The 24,205-nt window shown below is 41.8% G+C and overlaps 1 protein-coding gene across 1 annotated transcript in view; it reads right to left on the bottom strand.

Moving 5' to 3' along the window:
* The window catches only part of col6a3 (collagen, type VI, alpha 3), an 82,862-nt gene extending 59,447 nt beyond the window's left edge, over nucleotides 1-23,415 (bottom strand). Inside the window, exons 1-4 of the mRNA XM_059342626.1 lie at nucleotides 23,175-23,415; nucleotides 20,325-20,918; nucleotides 18,715-19,347; nucleotides 18,042-18,617 (exon numbers count right to left, since the gene is read on the bottom strand). Of these exons, the coding sequence (XP_059198609.1) occupies nucleotides 18,042-18,617; nucleotides 18,715-19,347; nucleotides 20,325-20,918; nucleotides 23,175-23,250 (1,879 nt within the window). The 5' untranslated portion in view covers nucleotides 23,251-23,415. The remainder of the gene's footprint in view (nucleotides 1-18,041; nucleotides 18,618-18,714; nucleotides 19,348-20,324; nucleotides 20,919-23,174) is intronic.
* Between the last annotated feature and the right edge of the window lie 790 nt (nucleotides 23,416-24,205).

Here is a 24,205-nt window from a genome sequence, read left to right as displayed (position 1 = left end):
TACATTGTCAGAAGACCTTCCGCCATTTAGCAGGATCAACATCTGTGGTACACCTTGCAGGCGTCTACTCCCGGAGGAGTTTGTAAAGACGTTGTCCCTGACGTATTGGAGGGCAGCACCGGTGTTGAGGGCTCTGCCTCCTTTGTGTCTCAGCCCTCTGACGGCATCCACAACATCCTCTCTTGTGCTGTATGTTTTCAGATAGAAATGGGCCTGTGGATCTCTGCTGTACTGCACCACAGAGACACGGTCTTTGTTTTCTCCCACATTGAGTTTCTCCACCACACTCTCAACAAAATCAAGCATGGCAGGGAAGCCATTCCTTGTGCTATCAGAACCATCCAGAAGGAATACAATATCCTTTTTGGCAGTGTCAACTGAGAAAAAAATAGGAAGACAAGAGATAAAAACCTCTGCAGAAAGTACGCTTGTAGACTAATCAACAAGTGGTGGCCTCATTTATTTTTACATTTTTTTGGAAAGCACCTTGCACTGCCCACATGTCTTTTAAACAGAGGGGAAGCACACCACCATATCTATTTCAATGCACACATGGAGCTAAACAGCTATTCTACTTCATTTATTGTTTCTCAGTGTAGGTGCAAAACAAGTCAGGTAGCCCATTGGGCCAGAAAGAGGCCGTGCTTGTTAACATACCAAGTACAGTTGGTGATTCCGGGGTGACATCAATAACCACAGCCTCCACAGAGGACTGAAGTTGCTGTTGGACTTTGGGTAGGTCAGATAATTCAGACACAGATAGAGCATAAGTGGGATCGTGGGCTATCTTCTGCAATTCTGTGATATCAGAGCTCCTAGTTCCAATTGCAAAGGTCAAGACACCCAGCTGTTTGAGAGCAGAGGCTGGTGCATCAACACTGTCAGAAGACCTTCCACCACTTAGCAATACTAGGACCTGTGGAACTCCTTCCAGGCGCCTGCTTCCGGCAGAGGCACTGAAGACATTATTCCTCAAGTACTGGAGAGCCGCTCCAGTATTGAGGGGTATTCCACCTTTGTGCCTCATAGCTCTGACAGTGTCAAGTATGTCGCCTTTTGTTGTGTATGTGTTCAGATAGAACTGGACAGCTGGATCTCTGCTGTACTGAACCACTGAGACACGGTCTCTGTTGTCATCCAGACTGAGTTTCTCTACTGTTCTTTGGACAAAGTCTCGGATAGCTGGGAATCCAGTTCTAGTAGCATCAGATCCATCCAACAAGAATACAATATCCCTTCCTGATGGCTGTCTCCCCACTAGATAACATAGAAATTGAGACATATTTAGTTTCATGTGTCAAAAGTTTTCTGTGCACAAGTGAGATGATGAAAGGTAACCTCACGGTTTTCAACACTGACTCTATTAATACTGGCACAACTGCTTTTCTCAAAATGGCACTGGCTGACCTGAACGTAGTGAAATATACTTTGATACAATTCAGTGTGCATCACACCATGGTGTTTGAATGTACGGATCAACCACTTTCTTACCAGTTACTGTTGGTGTGATAGGCGTGGCCCTCAAAAGCACTGTGCTCATTACAGAGGAGAGCTGTTCTTGGACACTGGGGAGTTCAGCGAAATCAGACACTGATAGAGCGTAACTAGGATCATGAGATATCTTCTGCAGCTCTCCACTGTCAGAGCTCCTTGTTCCAATGCCAATGACAACGATGCCCTGCTGTTTGAGAGCAGAGGCTGGGGTATCTACATTGTCAGAAGACCTTCCGCCATTTAGCAGGATCAACATCTGTGGTACACCTTGCAGGCGTCTACTCCCGGAGGAGTTTGTAAAGACGTTGTCCCTGACGTATTGGAGGGCAGCACCGGTGTTGAGGGCTCTGCCTCCTTTGTGTCTCAGCCCTCTGACGGCATCCACAACATCCTCTCTTGTGCTGTATGTTTTCAGATAGAAATGGGCCTGTGGATCTCTGCTGTACTGCACCACAGAGACACGGTCTTTGTTTTCTCCCACATTGAGTTTCTCCACCACACTCTCAACAAAATCAAGCATGGCAGGGAAGCCATTCCTTGTGCTATCAGAACCATCCAGAAGGAATACAATATCCTTTTTGGCAGTGTCAACTGAGAAAAAAATAGGAAGACAAGAGATAAAAACCTCTGCAGAAAGTACGCTTGTAGACTAATCAACAAGTGGTGGCCTCATTTATTTTTACATTTTTTTGGAAAGCACCTTGCACTGCCCACATGTCTTTTAAACAGAGGGGAAGCACACCACCATATCTATTTCAATGCACACATGGAGCTAAACAGCTATTCTACTTCATTTATTGTTTCTCAGTGTAGGTGCAAAACAAGTCAGGTAGCCCATTGGGCCAGAAAGAGGCCGTGCTTGTTAACATACCAAGTACAGTTGGTGATTCCGGGGTGACATCAATAACCACAGCCTCCACAGAGGACTGAAGTTGCTGTTGGACTTTGGGTAGGTCAGATAATTCAGACACAGATAGAGCATAAGTGGGATCGTGGGCTATCTTCTGCAATTCTGTGATATCAGAGCTCCTAGTTCCAATTGCAAAGGTCAAGACACCCAGCTGTTTGAGAGCAGAGGCTGGTGCATCAACACTGTCAGAAGACCTTCCACCACTTAGCAATACTAGGACCTGTGGAACTCCTTCTAGGCGCCTGCTTCCGGCAGAGGCAGTGAAGACATTATCCCTCAAGTACTGGAGAGCCGCTCCAGTATTGAGGGGTATTCCACCTTTGTGCCTCATAGCTCTGACAGTGTCAAGTATGTCGCCTTTTGTTGTGTATGTGTTCAGATAGAACTGGACAGCTGGATCTCTGCTGTACTGAACCACTGAGACACGGTCTCTGTTGTCATCCAGACTGAGTTTCTCAACTGTTCTTTGGACAAAGTCTCGGATAGCTGGGAATCCAGTTCTAGTAGCATCAGATCCATCCAACAAGAACACAATATCCCTTCCTGATGGCTGTCTCCCCACTAGATAACATAGAAATTGAGACATATTTAGTTTCATGTGTCAAAAGTTTTCTGTGCACAAGTGAGATGATGAAAGGTAACCTCACGGTTTTCAACACTGACTCTATTAATACTGGCACAACTGCTTTTCTCAAAATGGCACTGGCTGACCTGAACGTAGTGAAATATACTTTGATACAATTCAGTGTGCATCACACCATGGTGTTTGAATGTACGGATCAACCACTTTCTTACCAGTTACTGTTGGTGTGATAGGCGTGGCCCTCAAAAGCACTGTGCTCATTACAGAGGAGAGCTGTTCTTGGACACTGGGGAGTTCAGCGAAATCAGACACTGATAGAGCGTAACTAGGATCATGAGATATCTTCTGCAGCTCTCCACTGTCAGAGCTCCTTGTTCCAATGCCAATGACAACGATGCCCTGCTGTTTGAGATCAGAGGCTGGGGTATCTACATTGTCAGAAGACCTTCCGCCATTTAGCAGGATCAACATCTGTGGTACACCTTGCAGGCGTCTACTCCCGGAGGAGTTTGTAAAGACGTTGTCCCTGACGTATTGGAGGGCAGCACCGGTGTTGAGGGCTCTGCCTCCTTTGTGTCTCAGCCCTCTGACGGCATCCACAACATCCTCTCTTGTGCTGTATGTTTTCAGATAGAAATGGGCCTGTGGATCTCTGCTGTACTGCACCACAGAGACACGGTCTTTGTTTTCTCCCACATTGAGTTTCTCCACCACACTCTCAACAAAATCAAGCATGGCAGGGAAGCCATTCCTTGTGCTATCAGAACCATCCAGAAGGAATACAATATCCTTTTTGGCAGTGTCAACTGAGAAAAAAATAGGAAGACAAGAGATAAAAACCTCTGCAGAAAGTACGCTTGTAGACTAATCAACAAGTGGTGGCCTCATTTATTTTTACATTTTTTTGGAAAGCACCTTGCACTGCCCACATGTCTTTTAAACAGAGGGGAAGCACACCACCATATCTATTTCAATGCACACATGGAGCTAAACAGCTATTCTACTTCATTTATTGTTTCTCAGTGTAGGTGCAAAACAAGTCAGGTAGCCCATTGGGCCAGAAAGAGGCCGTGCTTGTTAACATACCAAGTACAGTTGGTGATTCCGGGGTGACATCAATAACCACAGCCTCCACAGAGGACTGAAGTTGCTGTTGGACTTTGGGTAGGTCAGATAATTCAGACACAGATAGAGCATAAGTGGGATCGTGGGCTATCTTCTGCAATTCTGTGATATCAGAGCTCCTAGTTCCAATTGCAAAGGTCAAGACACCCAGCTGTTTGAGAGCAGAGGCTGGTGCATCAACACTGTCAGAAGACCTTCCACCACTTAGCAATACTAGGACCTGTGGAACTCCTTCTAGGCGCCTGCTTCCGGCAGAGGCACTGAAGACATTATCCCTCAAGTACTGGAGAGCCGCTCCAGTATTGAGGGTTCTTCCGCCTTTGTGCCTCATAGCTCTGACAGTGTCAAGAATGTCGCCTTTTGTTGTGTACGTGTTCAGATAGAACTGGACAGCTGGATCTCTGCTGTACTGAACCACTGAGACACGGTCTCTGTTGTCATCCAGACTGAGTTTCTCTACTGTTCTTTGGACAAAGTCTCGGATAGCTGGGAATCCAGTTCTAGTAGCATCAGATCCATCCAACAAGAACACAATATCCCTTCCTGATGGCTGTCTCCCCACTAGATAACATAGAAATTGAGACATATTTAGTTTCATGTGTCAAACGTTTTCTGTGCACAAGTGAGATGATGAAAGCTAACCTCAGGGTTTTCAACACTGACTCTATTAATACTGGCACAACTGCTTTGCTCAAAATGGCACTGGCTGACCTGAACGTAGTGAAATATACTTTGATACAATTCAGTGTGCATCACACCATGGTGTTTGAATGTACGGATCAACCACTTTCTTACCAGTTACTGTTGGTGTGATAGGCGTGGCCCTCAAAAGCACTGTGCTCATTACAGAGGAGAGCTGTTCTTGGACACTGGGGAGTTCAGCGAAATCAGACACTGATAGAGCGTAACTAGGATCATGAGATATCTTCTGCAGCTCTCCACTGTCAGAGCTCCTTGTTCCAATGCCAATGACAACGATGCCCTGCTGTTTGAGATCAGAGGCTGGGGTATCTACATTGTCAGAAGACCTTCCGCCATTTAGCAGGATCAACATCTGTGGTACACCTTGCAGGCGTCTACTCCCGGAGGAGTTTGTAAAGACGTTGTCCCTGACGTATTGGAGGGCAGCACCGGTGTTGAGGGCTCTGCCTCCTTTGTGTCTCAGCCCTCTGACGGCATCCACAACATCCTCTCTTGTGCTGTATGTTTTCAGATAGAAATGGGCCTGTGGATCTCTGCTGTACTGCACCACAGAGACACGGTCTTTGTTTTCTCCCACATTGAGTTTCTCCACCACACTCTCAACAAAATCAAGCATGGCAGGGAAGCCATTCCTTGTGCTATCAGAACCATCCAGAAGGAATACAATATCCTTTTTGGCAGTGTCAACTGAGAAAAAAATAGGAAGACAAGAGATAAAAACCTCTGCAGAAAGTACGCTTGTAGACTAATCAACAAGTGGTGGCCTCATTTATTTTTACATTTTTTTGGAAAGCACCTTGCACTGCCCACATGTCTTTTAAACAGAGGGGAAGCACACCACCATATCTATTTCAATGCACACATGGAGCTAAACAGCTATTCTACTTCATTTATTGTTTCTCAGTGTAGCTGCAAAACAAGTCAGGTAGCCCATTGGGCCAGAAAGAGGCCGTGCTTGTTAACATACCAAGTACAGTTGGTGATTCCGGGGTGACATCAATAACCACAGCCTCCACAGAGGACTGAAGTTGCTGTTGGACTTTGGGTAGGTCAGATAATTCAGACACAGATAGAGCATAAGTGGGATCGTGGGCTATCTTCTGCAATTCTGTGATATCAGAGCTCCTAGTTCCAATTGCAAAGGTCAAGACACCCAGCTGTTTGAGAGCAGAGGCTGGTGCATCAACACTGTCAGAAGACCTTCCACCACTTAGCAATACTAGGACCTGTGGAACTCCTTCTAGGCGCCTGCTTCCGGCAGAGGCACTGAAGACATTATCCCTCAAGTACTGGAGAGCCGCTCCAGTATTGAGGGTTCTTCCGCCTTTGTGCCTCATAGCTCTGACAGTGTCAAGAATGTCGCCTTTTGTTGTGTACGTGTTCAGATAGAACTGGACAGCTGGATCTCTGCTGTACTGAACCACTGAGACACGGTCTCTGTTGTCATCCAGACTGAGTTTCTCTACTGTTCTTTGGACAAAGTCTCGGATAGCTGGGAATCCAGTTCTAGTAGCATCAGATCCATCCAACAAGAACACAATATCCCTTCCTGATGGCTGTCTCCCCACTAGATAACATAGAAATTGAGACATATTTAGTTTCATGTGTCAAACGTTTTCTGTGCACAAGTGAGATGATGAAAGCTAACCTCAGGGTTTTCAACACTGACTCTATTAATACTGGCACAACTGCTTTGCTCAAAATGGCACTGGCTGACCTGAACGTAGTGAAATATACTTTGATACAATTCAGTGTGCATCACACCATGGTGTTTGAATGTACGGATCAACCACTTTCTTACCAGTTACTGTTGGTGTGATAGGCGTGGCCCTCAAAAGCACTGTGCTCATTACAGAGGAGAGCTGTTCTTGGACACTGGGGAGTTCAGCGAAATCAGACACTGATAGAGCGTAACTAGGATCATGAGATATCTTCTGCAGCTCTCCACTGTCAGAGCTCCTTGTTCCAATGCCAATGACAACGATGCCCTGCTGTTTGAGAGCAGAGGCTGGGGTATCTACATTGTCAGAAGACCTTCCGCCATTTAGCAGGATCAACATCTGTGGTACACCTTGCAGGCGTCTACTCCCGGAGGAGTTTGTAAAGACGTTGTCCCTGACGTATTGGAGGGCAGCACCGGTGTTGAGGGCTCTGCCTCCTTTGTGTCTCAGCCCTCTGACGGCATCCACAACATCCTCTCTTGTGCTGTATGTTTTCAGATAGAAATGGGCCTGTGGATCTCTGCTGTACTGCACCACAGAGACACGGTCTTTGTTTTCTCCCACATTGAGTTTCTCCACCACACTCTCAACAAAATCAAGCATGGCAGGGAAGCCATTCCTTGTGCTATCAGAACCATCCAGAAGGAATACAATATCCTTTTTGGCAGTGTCAACTGAGAAAAAAATAGGAAGACAAGAGATAAAAACCTCTGCAGAAAGTACGCTTGTAGACTAATCAACAAGTGGTGGCCTCATTTATTTTTACATTTTTTTGGAAAGCACCTTGCACTGCCCACATGTCTTTTAAACAGAGGGGAAGCACACCACCATATCTATTTCAATGCACACATGGAGCTAAACAGCTATTCTACTTCATTTATTGTTTCTCAGTGTAGCTGCAAAACAAGTCAGGTAGCCCATTGGGCCAGAAAGAGGCCGTGCTTGTTAACATACCAAGTACAGTTGGTGATTCCGGGGTGACATCAATAACCACAGCCTCCACAGAGGACTGAAGTTGCTGTTGGACTTTGGGTAGGTCAGATAATTCAGACACAGATAGAGCATAAGTGGGATCGTGGGCTATCTTCTGCAATTCTGTGATATCAGAGCTCCTAGTTCCAATTGCAAAGGTCAAGACACCCAGCTGTTTGAGAGCAGAGGCTGGTGCATCAACACTGTCAGAAGACCTTCCACCACTTAGCAATACTAGGACCTGTGGAACTCCTTCTAGGCGCCTGCTTCCGGCAGAGGCACTGAAGACATTATCCCTCAAGTACTGGAGAGCCGCTCCAGTATTGAGGGGTATTCCACCTTTGTGCCTCATAGCTCTGACAGTGTCAAGTATGTCGCCTTTTGTTGTGTATGTGTTCAGATAGAACTGGACAGCTGGATCTCTGCTGTACTGAACCACTGAGACACGGTCTCTGTTGTCATCCAGACTGAGTTTCTCTACTGTTCTTTGGACAAAGTCTCGGATAGCTGGGAATCCAGTTCTAGTAGCATCAGATCCATCCAACAAGAACACAATATCCCTTCCTGATGGCTGTCTCCCCACTAGATAACATAGAAATTGAGACATATTTAGTTTCATGTGTCAAAAGTTTTCTGTGCACAAGTGAGATGATGAAAGCTAACCTCAGGGTTTTCAACACTGACTCTATTAATACTGGCACAACTGCGTTTCTCAAAATGGCACTGGCTGACCTGAACGTAGTGAAACATACTTTGATACAATTCAGTGTGCATCACACCATGGTGTTTGAATGTACGGATCAACCACTTTCTTACCAGTTACTGTTGGTGTGATAGGCGTGGCCCTCAAAAGCACTGTGCTCATTACAGAGGAGAGCTGTTCTTGGACACCGGGGAGTTCAGCGAAATCAGACACTGATAGAGCGTAACTAGGATCATGAGATATCTTCTGCAGCTCTCCACTGTCAGAGCTCCTTGTTCCAATGCCAATGACAACGATGCCCTGCTGTTTGAGAGCAGAGGCTGGGGTATCTACATTGTCAGAAGACCTTCCGCCATTTAGCAGGATCAACATCTGTGGTACACCTTGCAGGCGTCTACTCCCAGAGGAGTTTGTAAAGACATTGTCCCTGACGTATTGGAGGGCAGCCCCGGTGTTGAGGGGTCTGCCTCCTTTGTGTCTCAGCCCTCTGACCGCATCCACAACATCCTCTCTTGTGCTGTATGTTTTCAGATAGAAATGGGCCTCTGGATCTCTGCTGTACTGCACCACAGAGACACGGTCTTTGTTTTCTCCCACATTGAGTTTCTCCACCACTCTCTCAACAAACTCAAGCATGGCAGGGAAGCCATTCCTTGTGCTATCAGAACCATCCAGCAGGAATACGATATCCTTTTTGGCAGTGTCAACTGAGAAAAAATAGGAAGAAAAGGGTTTTTTTTTTTGGAAAGCACCTTGCACTGCCTACTTTAATCTTCATTACAGTTCAATTTGCATTATACCATGGTCTTTGAATGTAATTTGTAAAATGTGAGATTTCAGCTTGTGCCTGAGAATGATTTCATGCTGATCTTCCTGGGAAAAAAACATGTAAATTCCAAATCAGGAACACAAGAAAGCCTTGTAAATTGCACATAAAAAATAATTTCAGTAGCAATTTTAAGAGGACATATGTATTGTTTTGCACAGTTTACTCTCCCTCAGAGAAATAGAAAATGAATTATCTTCAATATGTTATAGATAAGTTAATTTTGGACCTGCACTTAAATGGTAAATGGACCTGCACTTATATAGCACTTTTCTAGTTGCTTTGCGATCACTAAAAGCACTTTACACTACAGACTTTGCTCATTTACCCATTAACACACACATTCATACAGATGGCAGAGGCTACCCTAAACATTTGTGTTTTGCAGTTACGCTCTACTTCAGAAAGGTTTGTGTTTTTTGTACTAACAAGGAATATTTTTCAGTCACAATTTGTCTGCAATCTAATTTTGTTAAAAATAGGGCTGGGATTATACTGGAGCACCAACTGGCGTTCATGAGTTCAGACAACAACAAACCACAGTGAACATAAACGAAGAAGCTGATGAGACCGCTTTGGTTGGCCCACGTGGATGCGAAATTTTCTTTAAAAACCCGAACGGATGGAAGCGTCGATAAGAGCAATGCTTGTGTGCAAGTTATGCAACAAGGAATTTGCATATCACCACAGCACATCGAGCCTCAAGTATCACCTCAATGCAAAACACATAGCAGCTAGTGGCTAGTGTGGTAGCTAGCGTGGATTATGATTTACTTAAAAAACCAAAGTATTGGGGTGGTCGGTAGCGTAGTGGGTTACTCAGGTGCCCCATGTGTAGAGGCTACAGTCCTCGCTGCAGCTGGCCCCGGTTCGAGTCCCGCATCGGACGGCCCTTTACTGCATGTCATTCCCCTCTCTCTGCCCCCTGTTTCCTGTCTCTCTTCAACTATCCTGTCCATTAAAGGCATGAAAAAGCCCAAAAAAATACATTAAAAAAAAAAAACCAAAGTATTATAGTTTAAAGAAGGTCTACCTACCTATAGGCTACCTGAATTTATGAAATGTACTATATTTCTAAATATGCTATTGCTACACTTAATGGCAAAAATTGCACTGGTCTGTTGGACTTGAACAAAAATAAACAATATTTTTGTTGCTTAAGCTTATGTATTCAGTCATTATTCAATGGTATACTAAAAATCAATGTGAAAAAAAATACTTCTCTCTGTTCTCAGGTCAAATATTTATATGCGATTAAAATGCGATTAATTTCGATTAATTACTTACAAAGCCTCTAATTAATAAGATTAATTTTTAATCGAGTCCCAGCCCTAATTAAAAACAATTGTGAGAAAATGCTATCATTTCCTTATAGTTATAGTTATAGTTACTCTAATGATGAGCGATAGTTTGGAGCCATTCTTTGTGATCATGGTAAAAATGGCAAATTGAACATGCAATAGGTAAAAGCTGTGTACCTGAACATATTCATGCAGTTTATAGTATATGCAATTATCTTACCAATAACTTCTGCTTTTGAATCTTCAGTTTTCAGTTTTTCATTTGAAATTGCACCTACAACTTGCTCTTGTATATTTGGAAGTTCAGTTACTTCAGACACTGATAAAGCGTAACTTGGAGCATGTGATATCTTCTCCATTTCTTTGTGGTCAGAAGTTTTTGTTCCAATGGTTAATATTGTGACATTGCTTCCTTTTAGAGAAGCAACGGGCAAATCCACACTGTCACTTGATGGTCCGCTACTTAAAACAACAAGAATTTGTGGCACATTTGCAGTGTGTCTGCTCCCCGAGGCAGCAGTGAATACATTTTCTTTAACATATTTTAGAGCTGAGCCCATTTTCAGAGGTCTTCCACCTTTATGTGAGAGCCTTCTGACAGCTGTTAGGACATCCTCCTTCCTCATGAATGAATTCAAAAAGAAATTGGCTCGTGCCACGTTGCTGAATTGAATCACAGAAACTCTGTCTTGACTTGGCCCAATGTTAAATCTTTCTATGACTTTATACAGGAAATCTTGAATGGTTGAAAATCCATTTCTCGTATTATCAGATCCATCCAAAAGAAAGACAATGTCTTTGCCCTTTTCATCACTTTGCTCTGTTAATGAAAATAGATATAATTTGTATGATATTAATCACAATTATTATGAATTTGTCATAAAGAACATTTTTTATTTGAAAAAAACATTTAAAAATTCAAAATTCATACCTGCTTTAGTTTCCTCCTCAACCCCCATTTGAGTAAGATGACTCATCAAACTTTGTTGAATACGAGGGAGATTTACAAAATCAGGGACTGAGTAAGCATAATTTGGGTCAGAGGACATGACTTGCATCTCAGCTGAGTTTGACATTCGTGATCCAATTGCAAATGTGACAACCCCTGCAGACTTAAGCATACTTGCTGGGCCTCGTGGAGAATCTCTTGATCTTCCACCAGCCAGTATGATTAGTATTTGCTTTGCACCTTCATGATGACGGCCTCCAGCATTTGAAATGAAGACATTATCCCTCACAAACTGCAGCGCTGCTCCAATGTACTGAGGCCTTCCACCTTTTGGTTTTAAGCTTGCTATGTGCTTAAGGACATCATTTTTTGTTTTGTAAGTATTCAGATTGAAACTGACTTCAGCATTGTTGCTGTACTGTACAACAGCAACTTTATCTTTTCCTTGGTTCAGGTCAAAGCTGTCAACAATTTTTGCAACAAATTCACGTACAGCAGAGAATCGACTCCTGACATCATCAGATCCATCAATGAGAAAAGCAATATCTCTATTCACAGTCGAGGTTGAACCTATGAAGTACACAACCATGTAAGTTATGTTACTGTAACTGTACTGTAATACATGTAGTTTGCAGGGTTATATATATATATATATACCTATAAAAGAGAAGGTTAACTTAATTAATACTTATTTTCACTCACCTACACCAGGGATGAAAGTGCCTTTGTGAGATGCAATTTCTGAAAGCAACTGTTCTCTCACAAGAGGCAAGTCAGAACTCTCCTTAACAAAATACTCCACTCTAGGACTGTGTGCTACTTGCTCCATCTCCAGCCTATCAGCATCATTCACTCCTATACTGAAAAGAACAATTCCAGCATTTCTCAGTCTGCCAACTGGACCTAAGACATCATCTTCTGACTTTCTCCCACTTAGGAGAATCAGAATCTGCGGGACTCCCTGCTGAGCTCTGCTTCCAGATGAAGCAATGAACACATTGTTCATCACATAATCAAGGGCTGCACCTGTGTAAACGTTGGACCCTCCTTTCAGTTTTACATTGCTCAAATGACTCAAGGCGTCTTCTTTCATTGAGTGTGTGTTTAAGAGAAACTCAGTTGTGGGCTCTTTGCTGTACTGAACCAAAGCAACTTGTACTTTGCTTGGCCCCATTTCAGTTTGTTTGACAAGCTCTCTGATGAAATCTAAAATGTGTCTTTCGCTTGCTCGCAAATCATCAGATCCATCAAGTAGAAAAACAACATCCACACTCGGGAGCTCTAATTCTGTGATTGACGAAGTGTCTGAAATGAATACAAACATTTTACATCTTTGCTGTACACAGAAACATTTCATATACCCATGTTATACAGTGTAGAAAACATCTAAATAAATATAATAATAAAAAATACTAATTATTTCCAGGTCTTACCAACAGTTGGAGATTCAGGTTTTTTTTGAGCACCCCTCAATGTGGCTTCCACAGATGGATGTATGGTTTGCAGATTTTTAAAGTTTGAGACATGAAAATAATGTGCTGGAGTGAGCGAGATGGTTTGCATTTCCAGCGTATCTGCATTATTTGTTCCAATAGTGAAAGTCTTTATCCCATTTTCTTTGAGTGACTGTGCTGGTCCTCTGACATCATCATCTGATCTCCCACCACTAAACAAATACAGATATTGAGGGACTGATTCTGCACTTCTGCCTCCAACTGAAGCAGCAAAGACGTTGTCTCTGACAAACTCGAGTGCTTTGCCAATGTTGAGGGGTCTCCCGAACTTATGCCTTATAGTTCTAACAGAACTGAGCACATCATTCTTGGATGAATAAGAAGTCAGGTAGAAATTGACTGTGGCATCACGGCTGTATTGAACTATAGCCACTTGGTCTCTGTTCTCATCAAGATTTAAACTTTCAGCCATTTTTTCAATAAATCCTCGAATTTCTTCAAAGCCATTTCGCGAGTCATATGATCCATCAATCAGAAATACTACATCATGTTTCTCAGAATCTGCAACAAAGGGATTTGACAAGTAAGCAGCTATAGTGACAGTCCTCTAGGATTCAGTCATGGAAATCATGGAATGTTTAGCTAAAAGGTTAAAACATTTCATCTTACCAAAGGCATTTGTGGGAGCAGTTTGTTCTACATGGTGTGAAGCATCTCTTAACATTGACAACACATCCTGCTTAGCAGTAGGAAGCTCCTCGTAATTAGTCACAGAGACCGCATATTTGGGTTCATGAGATATTGTCTGCAGTTCAAGGGTGTCAGCATCAGTTGTTCCAATGGCAATTGAAATGACGCCAATCTCTTTCAGCATTCTGACAGGGGTTCTTATGTCATCTCCAGATCTTCCACCACTCAGAAGTATGAGTATTTGTGGAACTCCCTCAAGAAGTCTACTTCCTGAGTCAGAAGTAAACACTTGCTCGCTCACATACTGGAGAGCTGCTCCAATGTTGTGAGGATAACCTCCTTTGTGATGGAGACCTCTTATTGCATTAAGAACATCGTCCTGTGTTGAGTAACGTTTCAAGTTAAAATCAATCTCTGGCATGTCGCTGTACTGGACCACAGCCACACGATCTTTGTTGGCCTCAATGTTTAGGTCTTCAACTATTCTTAGCACAAAATCTGTTATATCTGGAAATCTTCGCTGAGAATCATCGGAACCATCAAGCAAAAACACAACATCTCTTCTGTTGGGATCTGTAATAGGCATTCAAACACATTGTATGATGAAATTTGTGATGAAAAGTGCTTTATTCCTGCAAATATTCCATACCCCCATGTGCATAACTTGCTCAGCTTTTTTTTAGCCAACCATTTTTGTTGATGTAATACCCACCACTGGAACAATGCTGCAGAGCATTTTTTGACAGAAATGCCAAATCATGACCAAAAAGGAGAAGCTGTGCACACGGTGTACAACAGTAAGTCATTACAGTCTTACCATACAATGCTGATTTGATAGCAGGGGGTTCATCCTTCTTGATGACAGTAAATATTTGTTGTTCTATGTCTGACAAATCATTGGTGTCTGCTGCAAAGAATGCCTGACTGGCTTCCTGTGAAATAGACTGAATCTCAAGGGTATCTGCATTCTTTGTTCCCACCACAAATACCGTCACACCAATCATTTTTAAGTTTTCTATGGCATTTCTGACATCATCACTGGAACGTCCGCCAGTTAGGAGAATCAGAATCTGAGGGACACCCTGTTGTTGCCTACTTCCAGAAGAGGCAAGGAAAACATAATCCTTAACATACTGAAGGGCTGCACCAGTATTGAGGGGTCTGCCTCCTTTATGCCTCAGAATTTGCACATTGTCAGCAACACTCTGCTGTGTTCTGTACGTGTTCAGAAAGAATTCAACAGAGGGTTCTCTGCTGTACTGCACCACTGAAACACGATCTTTGTTCTCATCCACATTGAGTTTGGCCACCATTCTCCCAATAAAGCCAAGCATTGCCTCAAAGTCATTTCGCATTTCATCAGAGGAATCCAGTAAAAAAACAACATCACGTTGAATGGATTCAGTTAGAGCTGCAGAAACTTTAACAGACACAAGGAATAAAGAGTTACATATGAAGTTATCCAATAAGATAGATAGATAGATAGATAGATAGATAGATAGATAGATAGATAGATAGATAGATAGATAGATAGATAGATAGATAGATAGATAGATAGATAGATAGATAGATAGATAGATAGATGATCTTACCTAATGCATCCTGTGATTTTTGTCTTGGCTGTTGTCGAGGCACCCTTTTCACAAATGCCACAAGTTGTTCAAGGATGCTTGCAATAGCATCAAACCCAAGCACAGAGAAAGCATAGGAAGGGTTATGTGCAATCATTTGGAGCTCAATTATGTCTGCCTTTCTTGTTCCTATGCAGAATGGAACAACTTTGTCCTGTTTTAGAGCCGCAGAAGCACTTGCAACATCATCTTGAGATCTTCCCCCATTCAACAAAATCAATATTTGGGGGACACCATCTTGATGCCGACCCCCAGAGGATTCAGCAAAAGCGTTTGTTCTCACATAGTTGAGAGCTGCCCCAGTGTTGAGGGGTTTGCCTCCTTTATGGTTCAATTGCTGGACAGCAGCAAGAACATTTTGTTTATCTTTGTAGGTGTTCAAACTGAAATGAGTCTGTGGATCGTTGCTATACTGGACAACAGACACACGGTCTTTGGTCTCACCAACACTGAGTCTTTCTATCACTCTTTGGACAAAGCTTTTAATTGCTGGGAAGCCACTTTGCGTGTCATCTGAACCGTCCAATAGAAACACTATGTCTCTTTGTGGGGACTCTAATTCAACTACAAAAGAATGGGAGAACCTGGTTTAAGAATCAGACATATAAGTAAAGTACATTGTGGAGCAATCATGACACATTATGTGGTTTTAATAGCCACAAGAGCTGGTTATCAAAATTCACTAATTACTGCAACAAGAGCTGGTTATCAAAATTCACTAATTACTGCAATAAAGAAGATGTTACATGACAGAACATAAAAAGAAAAGTTAGATTAAGAAATGGTTGAGAAATAACTACAAGATAAAGATCATGTCCTCTTTCACAAATGAAAGATTGAGAAAGCTGTAAAAAGATGTCTATAGTGTTCTTTTATTCTAAATATTCAGTCAATGATGTGATTATCATTGGCTCAAGGAAGAGCTCAAGAATAGAAGGAATTTGCTGATTTGAAGGTGTCGATAAAAGAATCTCCAAGGTGCAAGAAGAGGATGAGAGCCAAACAAGGAACAGCATTTCAAGGAAGTTGCCTGTAGCCAGCTGAAACCGTTTGAGACACATGAAACTGATCGACTGACTTTTTTTCAGAAGATGATGCAGTTTCATTGGAATTCAAACTATGAATGAAGCAGGGAGTCTGGGCGTGAGTTTGATTGTCAGATCTGTGACATTTCTTACCTACAGCAGTGGGAGGTTGAATTTGTATTTCAGCCTGGACAAATGCAGCTATCTCCGGCTGAATGGACAAAAGTTCACCAAAGACAGGAAGGTTGAAAAGAAATTCTGTGGAGAAGGCAATTTTTTGAAGCTCTTCCTGTTTAGCGTTTTTCATTCCAATGGCGAAAGACAGAATCCCGAGTTGTTTTAGGTCTAAAGACGCTCCTGAAACTTCATCATTGGATGTGCCACCAGTCAATAAAAACAGAATCTGAGGGACTCCCTCGAGGCGTCTGCTGCCAGATGAAACCGTGAAAACATGGTCTCGCAGAAAGTGTAGGGCAGCCCCAGTGTTCCGAGGTCTTCCTCCTTTATGGCGGAGACTTCTTACAGCATAGATGATAGCCTTCTTGGATCTGTGAGTTTTTAGGTTAAAGTAAACTGTGGTGTCATGACTATACTGTATGACGGCCACTCGAACCTTATCTTCGCCAATGTCCAGCTCTGCCATCATTCTTCTGATGAACTCACGCATAGCTGGTAGTCCATTTCTAGAGTCATCCGACCCATCAAGGAGAAACACTATGTCCCTCTTATTGCTTCCTGTGTCAGCAAATTGATACATGGATAGACAGAAAGAGAATTCACGAACTGTGCTTTCAAGACTTTTTTACACTCATGCTTATTCATCAGCATGAGCAAGTTAGAAGCTCAGAGGAATAAACTGAGCATGGAAAGAAAGATAAGCCATTGCTCTGAAAGTGGTATTTCAAGCAGAACTGCTCAAGGACCATCTTTTTTATGAGAAAGATGTATGAAAGAATGTTTCAACTCATGTTTATAATACTATTATTGTGGGCAATTGAACGAGGTATAGAAAAAGGCTTCATTTTTCAAAACACAAGAAAGTTGCTTTTATTAAACGGAGTAGATTTTCTAGTGAGGATAAACAAAAATGTCATGCAACAGAAACGTGCCAAAACAATTAATAACTGTTTGTCATTATACTAATTATTAATGTTAAATAATTTAACAAATATTCTTTGGAGAAATAGTATCATAGAGTGTAAGATATTTCATTCTGAAAACTAAATGTGGAATTCTTACCTAGTAAATCAGGGATGTCAGTCACTCTTTCCTCGGTGTCGGTGTTTATGTTCAGTGTAGCAATAAGTTGTGATTGGATTGAGGGCAACTCTGAAAAATCTGTGACCTTGGATGTAAAACCAGGTTTGTAGGCAATCATTTCCAACTCTGAAAGATTTGCATCTCCAACTCCAACCCCCACTGACACAATTCCATGCTCTTTAAGAGCAAAAGCTGGGCTTCTCACATTATCAGTGGATGGTTTCGAACTTAGAAGAATTAAAATCTGGGGCACTCCTTCTAGCCTTCTACTGCCAGTGGAGGAAGTGAAGACACTGTGCCTCACAAACTGGAGAGCTCCCCCGATTTTAAGGCGCCTTCCACCCTTGTGCCTTAAATTATCTATGGCATTTATAATGTCATTTTTTGCCTTGTGAGAATTGAGATAGAAGTTGACCTCAGGATTATCAGCAACCTGAACCACAGACACTCTGTCTTGGCTCTCACCGAAGCTTTCGACTATGCTCTTAACAAAGAGTTTAATCTCTGGGAATCCTTTTCTTGTGTTATCAGAGCCATCCAGAAGGAACACAATATCTCTTTTTGTAGCATTGCTTTGTACTAAGACAAAACAGATTAAAAGATTCAGTTATTCTGATGAAGCAACAACATCAGTGGAAGTGTTGTTTTTCTTACAGCAAGCTCAACACGCCAATGAGAAAGAAGATTCAGCTTACCTTGCCGTAGAACTACAGTCAGCTCTTCACTTGGAAGGCTCACGTAGTTATTGAGCTTCTGTGGTATGGTGCTAAGCTCACTGAATTCCCTCACATTGAAGGCAAAGGAAGGGTTGTGTGAAATGGCCTGAATCTGCTTTGGGTCTGCATCCTTGACACCAACACCAAACGGTACGACTCCCCCTGTCTTCAGTGCACCAGCAGGATCCTTCACGTTGTCTCTGGACTTGCCTCCAGCCAAAACGATTAGAAACTGAGGGACATTTTGCCCAGCACGGCTGCCATACCGTTCAGACAGGATAGTGTCCTTCATGAATGTCAGAGCACTTCCTGTGTTTAGGCTACGTCCACCAGCCGGTCTCATACCATTAACAGCTCTTATCACCTCATCTTTGGTTTGGTGAGTGTTAAGGTAGAAAATTGGAGTTGGCCTTTCACTGTGTTGAACCACTGAAACTCGTACCTTGTCCGTCCCAACGTCAAGTGGTTCAATGACTTTAATGATAAAATCCCGGATGTAGGCGAAATCATTTCGAACACTATCTGTGCCATCAATGAGAAAGGCAACATCCCTTTCTGAGGAAAAGCAACAAAAAAATGTTTCAGTATGTAAACCCCTATACAGTACATCACATTTAATTCATGAATAGAAACAGAGAGATACAACACTCACCATTTTGCTCCTCAGGGAATGATGCAGTTGTTACATCAGTATCGCCAACCACTGTGATCAACTTTGGCATGATCACTTCAGCCATAGCTGGTAAATCAGAGAAGCTTCTTTCATGGTAAGCCAAGTCTGGAATAAAGGCAACTGTTTGCATTTGGGCTTCATCTGCTTGCCCAGAACTGACTGTGAAGGTCAAAACACCAGCAATAGCCAACTTATCAGCTGCGGTTTTAGCCTGATCCTGGGCTGGACCACCTGTGATCAGAACCAACACCTGCTGGACTCCCTGCCTTCTACGTGACCCAGTTGATGGCTGGAACATGTTTTTAAGGGCATAAGTCATGGCAGCTCCTGTATTCAAATTTGAGCCTCCAGTCAGCCTGAGTTGAGAGACTTTATCCACAACATCCTGTCTGTTGCTGTAGCTGTTCAGATAAAACTCAATTTTTGGAGTGTCCGCAAACTGCAGGAGACCAATCTTGACCCTGTCAGGACGTACATCCAGCTGGTTGACCACGTTGATAATGAAGTCTCTTACATAGGGGAAGTTACCGCTGCCAATGTAATTTGAGCCATCCACAAGGAAGACAATGTCTCTGATCACTTTTTGAGTCTGCACTGTGGTTATCTCCACCACTAGAGAAAAGCACAAAACAAAAAAAATTATCATTTGTGTAATGACACAGGCATATATTTTCAGGCTCTGGAAGATGTCACACTGTTACTGACGTACTTAGCCTGCATTATAATCTGTGTATAGCACTGTGTAGTTATTATGAATATTCAAGGGTGCTTATAACTATGAGTCATAACAATAACCATAGCACATTATAAATAATTTACAATTACTTATAAACCGAGGTATCATAATACTTCATAATATCTGGTCATTCACTGACATTGTTTTTGCAAGGCCATGTCTGTCTATATATGCGTTTTAGAGTTAGGATAAGTCAAACCCCCCTTAACCTTTGAATCACATTGATGCATTGTAACAATGATTATAAAGCATAAAAATATAAATATGAAAATAGGTGTATTACAACTATAAGAATTATAATACTACAGTGGTTCCAAAAAAGTTGTCACTTTGTCTGAAATTTACATAAAAAAGAATGTGATTATTTGCTAATCATTGAGACATTTAAAAACTGCACAAAGACAAAAAGTATATTTAATGTTCAAACTTTTGTTTTTGTAACTACACTCTACTACTGAATATGATGCCATCATAAATGTACAGAGTCGCAAAATGCTGTCTGAGTATTCTAGTCAGCCTTGCAGTGTTTTGGCACCTTTAAATCCAAGTGTTTAAATTCCTGTTACCTGTTACTAAAACTGGACTTTCATGACTGTATTTCATATTTTCGTGTTCATGTTTGATGGGACATCATTTTTTCTTTGCTGGCGGAGTGATGAAAGTGGCAAAAAGCACTGTATACCATGTTGGTCCAAAATGTCTTAAATGTGTTCAGTTGGGTTTTTCATATGACAAAGAAGATACATTGGTTGTTTTGTAATTTTTTTCCTTCAGTTTGTCACTTTATCATTTATTCAATCCTTTGAATTACTCTTAAAAATGCATTGAATGTGCTTAAAGGACAAAGCATTACCTGGCTCGGTTGGTACTTCAGTCACCAACACCCCAGACAGAGTGGAGAGTGCATCAACAACTGCCTTCGGATTGCGAAGCAGTGCACGGAAGTCCTTCAGTTTGAATGCAACACTGTCAGCAAAGGCAATCTGCTTCAGCTCCTGCTCATCAGCAGCCTTGGAGCCTGCAGCTAAAGTCAATACACCCATTCGGTGCAGGGCTGTAGCTGATGCTTCCACACCGTCGCTGGACTTTTTACTGGTCATCAACAGTAAAAGCTGGGGCACACCCTCTCGAATACGACTGCCTTTGTCAGCCCGCAGCATGTTCGTCCGCACAAAGTCCAAGGCAGCTCCGATGTTGACTGTCTGTCCGGGTCTTGGTCTGACATTGTCCAAAGCAGCTGTTAGTTCTTCCCTCGATCCATAGGAGTTGAGATCCATCTCAAGTCGAGGGACATTGCTGAACTGGGCCACACCCACTTGAACTTGGTCTGGACCAATTGGCATGATGTTGACGAATCGCTTGATGAATTCTCGCACTGAGGTGAGGATTGTTGCACCCATTGTGCTGTCCATTAGGAAAATGATGTCTCTCTTTCCAACTGCCAGAACTAAAAAGAAAGAAAATAAATTAATATGACATAAAAGCTGATTTTAAAAGATGTGTAATAATAAATCTGTAAGTACTAAAAGGCTAACATAACATATCGTATACTATAATTCGTTTTCTCCTATATTTGCGATTTATGTAAGTATTAGGGATAAGTATTGGGGATACATGTTAACTAATGTGGACATTAGAGGAAAAAAAAAATTTTTATTTTGAAAATATATATATATAAGTCAAAGATACATTTTTAATCAATGTTTTGCCAGCTGCAAATGGACATGTTTATATATATATATATATAAACATGTCCATTTGCAGCTGGCAAAACATTGATTAAAAATGTATCTTTGACTTATATATATATATTTTCAAAATAAAAAATTTTTTTTACTAACTAACAAATTTTTTGTTTTAAACATTATGAAAATGAAATTTAACACAACATTATCAATAGAATGTGAAGAAGTGACAGTGTTGATGTTATATCAAAGGAGTCTATTGTGTTGCAGAGATATAAATTAGGAAGCTAACCAGCTAGCCTGTAACGCCCGCGAATGTAATAATGCCCACAAACGGAATAAACCACAAACATAATAATAATCTGCAGCTTATAATGCAATAATCGCACAAATGTAATACATTTTCCTTGAATGTCTGAGTTTCAAACTTTTGGAATGCCATATATTTGCATATTTCTTGATTCTGGATTTTAATAAGGGAAAATAATTTTAACAAGATAATTTAACTATATCAAAACTATATCAGTCACATTAGCCTATTATTCAAAGAAAGGTATTTTATACAGGCTACACCTTGAAACATGTCTAGAAGGAGTCTTTAATGATTTAATTGTTGTTTATTTACATCACAAAATGATGACTTAATTGTGATAACGTTCACAGTTATTATTTAGACACATGTAGCACACTGAATTGAATCAGATTATTGATTATTGCCTATGCAATAAAAACTGTTTAAACACAAAATAACTTTGTGAACGGTGTAGTGTGTGTGTATAGGCAAACAAACAAACAACAACCACAACGACCATTATTCTTTGCCTAATTACATTTGTGGGAACATATTAAAGTATTAAAAAGTTGAAGATTTTCACTTCCCCATCAACGCAATAAGCCCCTGCAAACTTAATAGTTATTACATTTGTGGGAAATGGTGTGTTACGTTTGTAGTAAGCAGCAGCTATATTGTGTTTGTGGGATTATTGCATTAAAAGCTGCAGATTTTTATTACGTTTGTGGTTTATTACGTTTGTAGGCATTATTACATTCGCAGGCGTTACATAGCCCCGGCCTGTCCTGTCCTATAATACCACTTGTCTGTTGCGAGGTGATTGTAAGCCTAAGTCCAGTCTTCGCTCAGAGAGGAAGAAGAAGTAGATGTAGCTGTGCCAATAGCTGTACAGCAATTAGCAGCTTTTATTTACATCTAAAACCAAAACTAAATTTAAATCCTACACATGAACTGAGTGTCTCTGTTTAAGAGACTGTTGCAATGGTTAAGTTCCTGGAGTGCTTAGCTCCGTGCTAATGAAGATTACTCACTCAGAGAGGTGTCACAGTTGGCAATGCAAGAGGAAGCAGAAGTGAGGCAGGCGAGCCAGGATCCGGGCTAGGCTGAGAGCGGCTCATATAAACCTGCTCTACAGTGTTTTTTTTGGCCCACACCCTCTCTCTTGTCAATGAGCTGCAGGAGATGGGCCTGTGGATTACCAATTAACAAATGGCTGTCCTATGGTGATATTAGAGACCAGGCTGTATGAAAAAATACCCATTTTAGGTCACTCGTGGAGCTAGCAGGCCTCATCGTCCTACCACTTGACTCTGCATTGCATCTGCATGTGCCTCCTCTCTGCGGGGCTGTTGGCCTCTATGCGCTCTGCCGCTGAACGTGTTATCTCTGCTGGAGGGGCCAGTCCATTACAGTCTCTTTAATCTCCCTAATCTTAGTTCAGGTTGAGGTCTTAAATTTGGAAAAGTTCAGTTCCATAAACATTTTTTAGGAACAAGGTGAATTATTGTCCCCTGTTTTTGGAGCATGTGGCCATGAATTACATATTGCACCTTTAAAAGCCTTTATGACAAGTGAGAACATAGCAGTTTTAAGTTTAACACAATAATATCTTACCGTGCACCCTACATTACATTCATTATGAGCTCTTTAGGGTTTTTAATTTTTTGAATTAAGCTCCTCTTCATAACCACAATGCCTCGCCAACATTTACAGAGAAGTTACATACCTTCTGTGAACTCATTGTGAACTATAATGGTGCGCTGGATCACCCCGTTAATGTATGGGAGCAGCTGATCACCCATGTTCGCCACTGCTCTGATATCAGGGGCTGACAGGACAAAACTTTTATCTGTAGCAACTGCTTCCAGATCTGCAGTGGCCGTGTCACCAATCGATGCACCCAATGTGATAACGCCAGCCCTCTTAAGGGCCCGGTCACCGGCACCAGTATCATCAGTGGATGGCCCAGCACTGATAACCACCAACATCTGGGGCACACCCTCGTCTGCCCTGCCCCCAGCTGTTTGGCTCAAAAGGCTGCTCGCCACTTCCTCCAAGGCGGCCCCCAGGTTAGACTCGTCTTCCCCAGAGTAGGCAAGGCCTTTCACCGCTTCCAGGACTGATGATTTGCTGTCATAGCTATTTAGATAGAACTTTATCTGTGGGTCGCCGTTGTACATGGCCAAGGCCACCCGAACAGTGTCCCTGCCCACATCAAGGCGCTCAATGATTCTCACAACCAAATCACGCACATAGGGGAAGTTTGCTGCTCCAACGTTCTGTGATCCATCAATTAAGAGTACTAGGTCAGCTGAATCTTGTGCTTCAAGGAGAGAGAGAGAAAACAAAACAAAATGGAACTTGTGAAAGCGTTAACAAGGTGAGACAAGGACAAAGAAACCAATCAAAGAACACGTGCTAGTATATCATTGCATGTGTAAAGTAACATTGAAAGTGAACAATCAATAACATTGCAAAACACATCATACTGCATGTTGGCTGAACCAGGGAGGTTTCCTAAAGTCAGGTCATTTGTTAATTTCTTCCCCCCTAAAGGCAGTTTATTACTCTTAGTCAGGATTACTGTAAGCTGTAAGGTGATTTGTCTAAATCACAGAAAAATAAAATTATTCGAATAGAATGTATATTACAGTACCATAAGGGTAACTGATGAATATATATATATATATATATATATATATAAATATAGATATAATCACAACATTTCATAATGATTAATTTACGACTTTAATAGTT

The sequence above is a fragment of the Centropristis striata genome, chromosome 10 (genome assembly GCF_030273125.1).
Source record: "Centropristis striata isolate RG_2023a ecotype Rhode Island chromosome 10, C.striata_1.0, whole genome shotgun sequence".
Taxonomy (NCBI): Eukaryota; Metazoa; Chordata; class Actinopteri; order Perciformes; family Serranidae; genus Centropristis; species Centropristis striata.
This window is presented reverse-complemented; position numbering and strand designations above follow the sequence as displayed.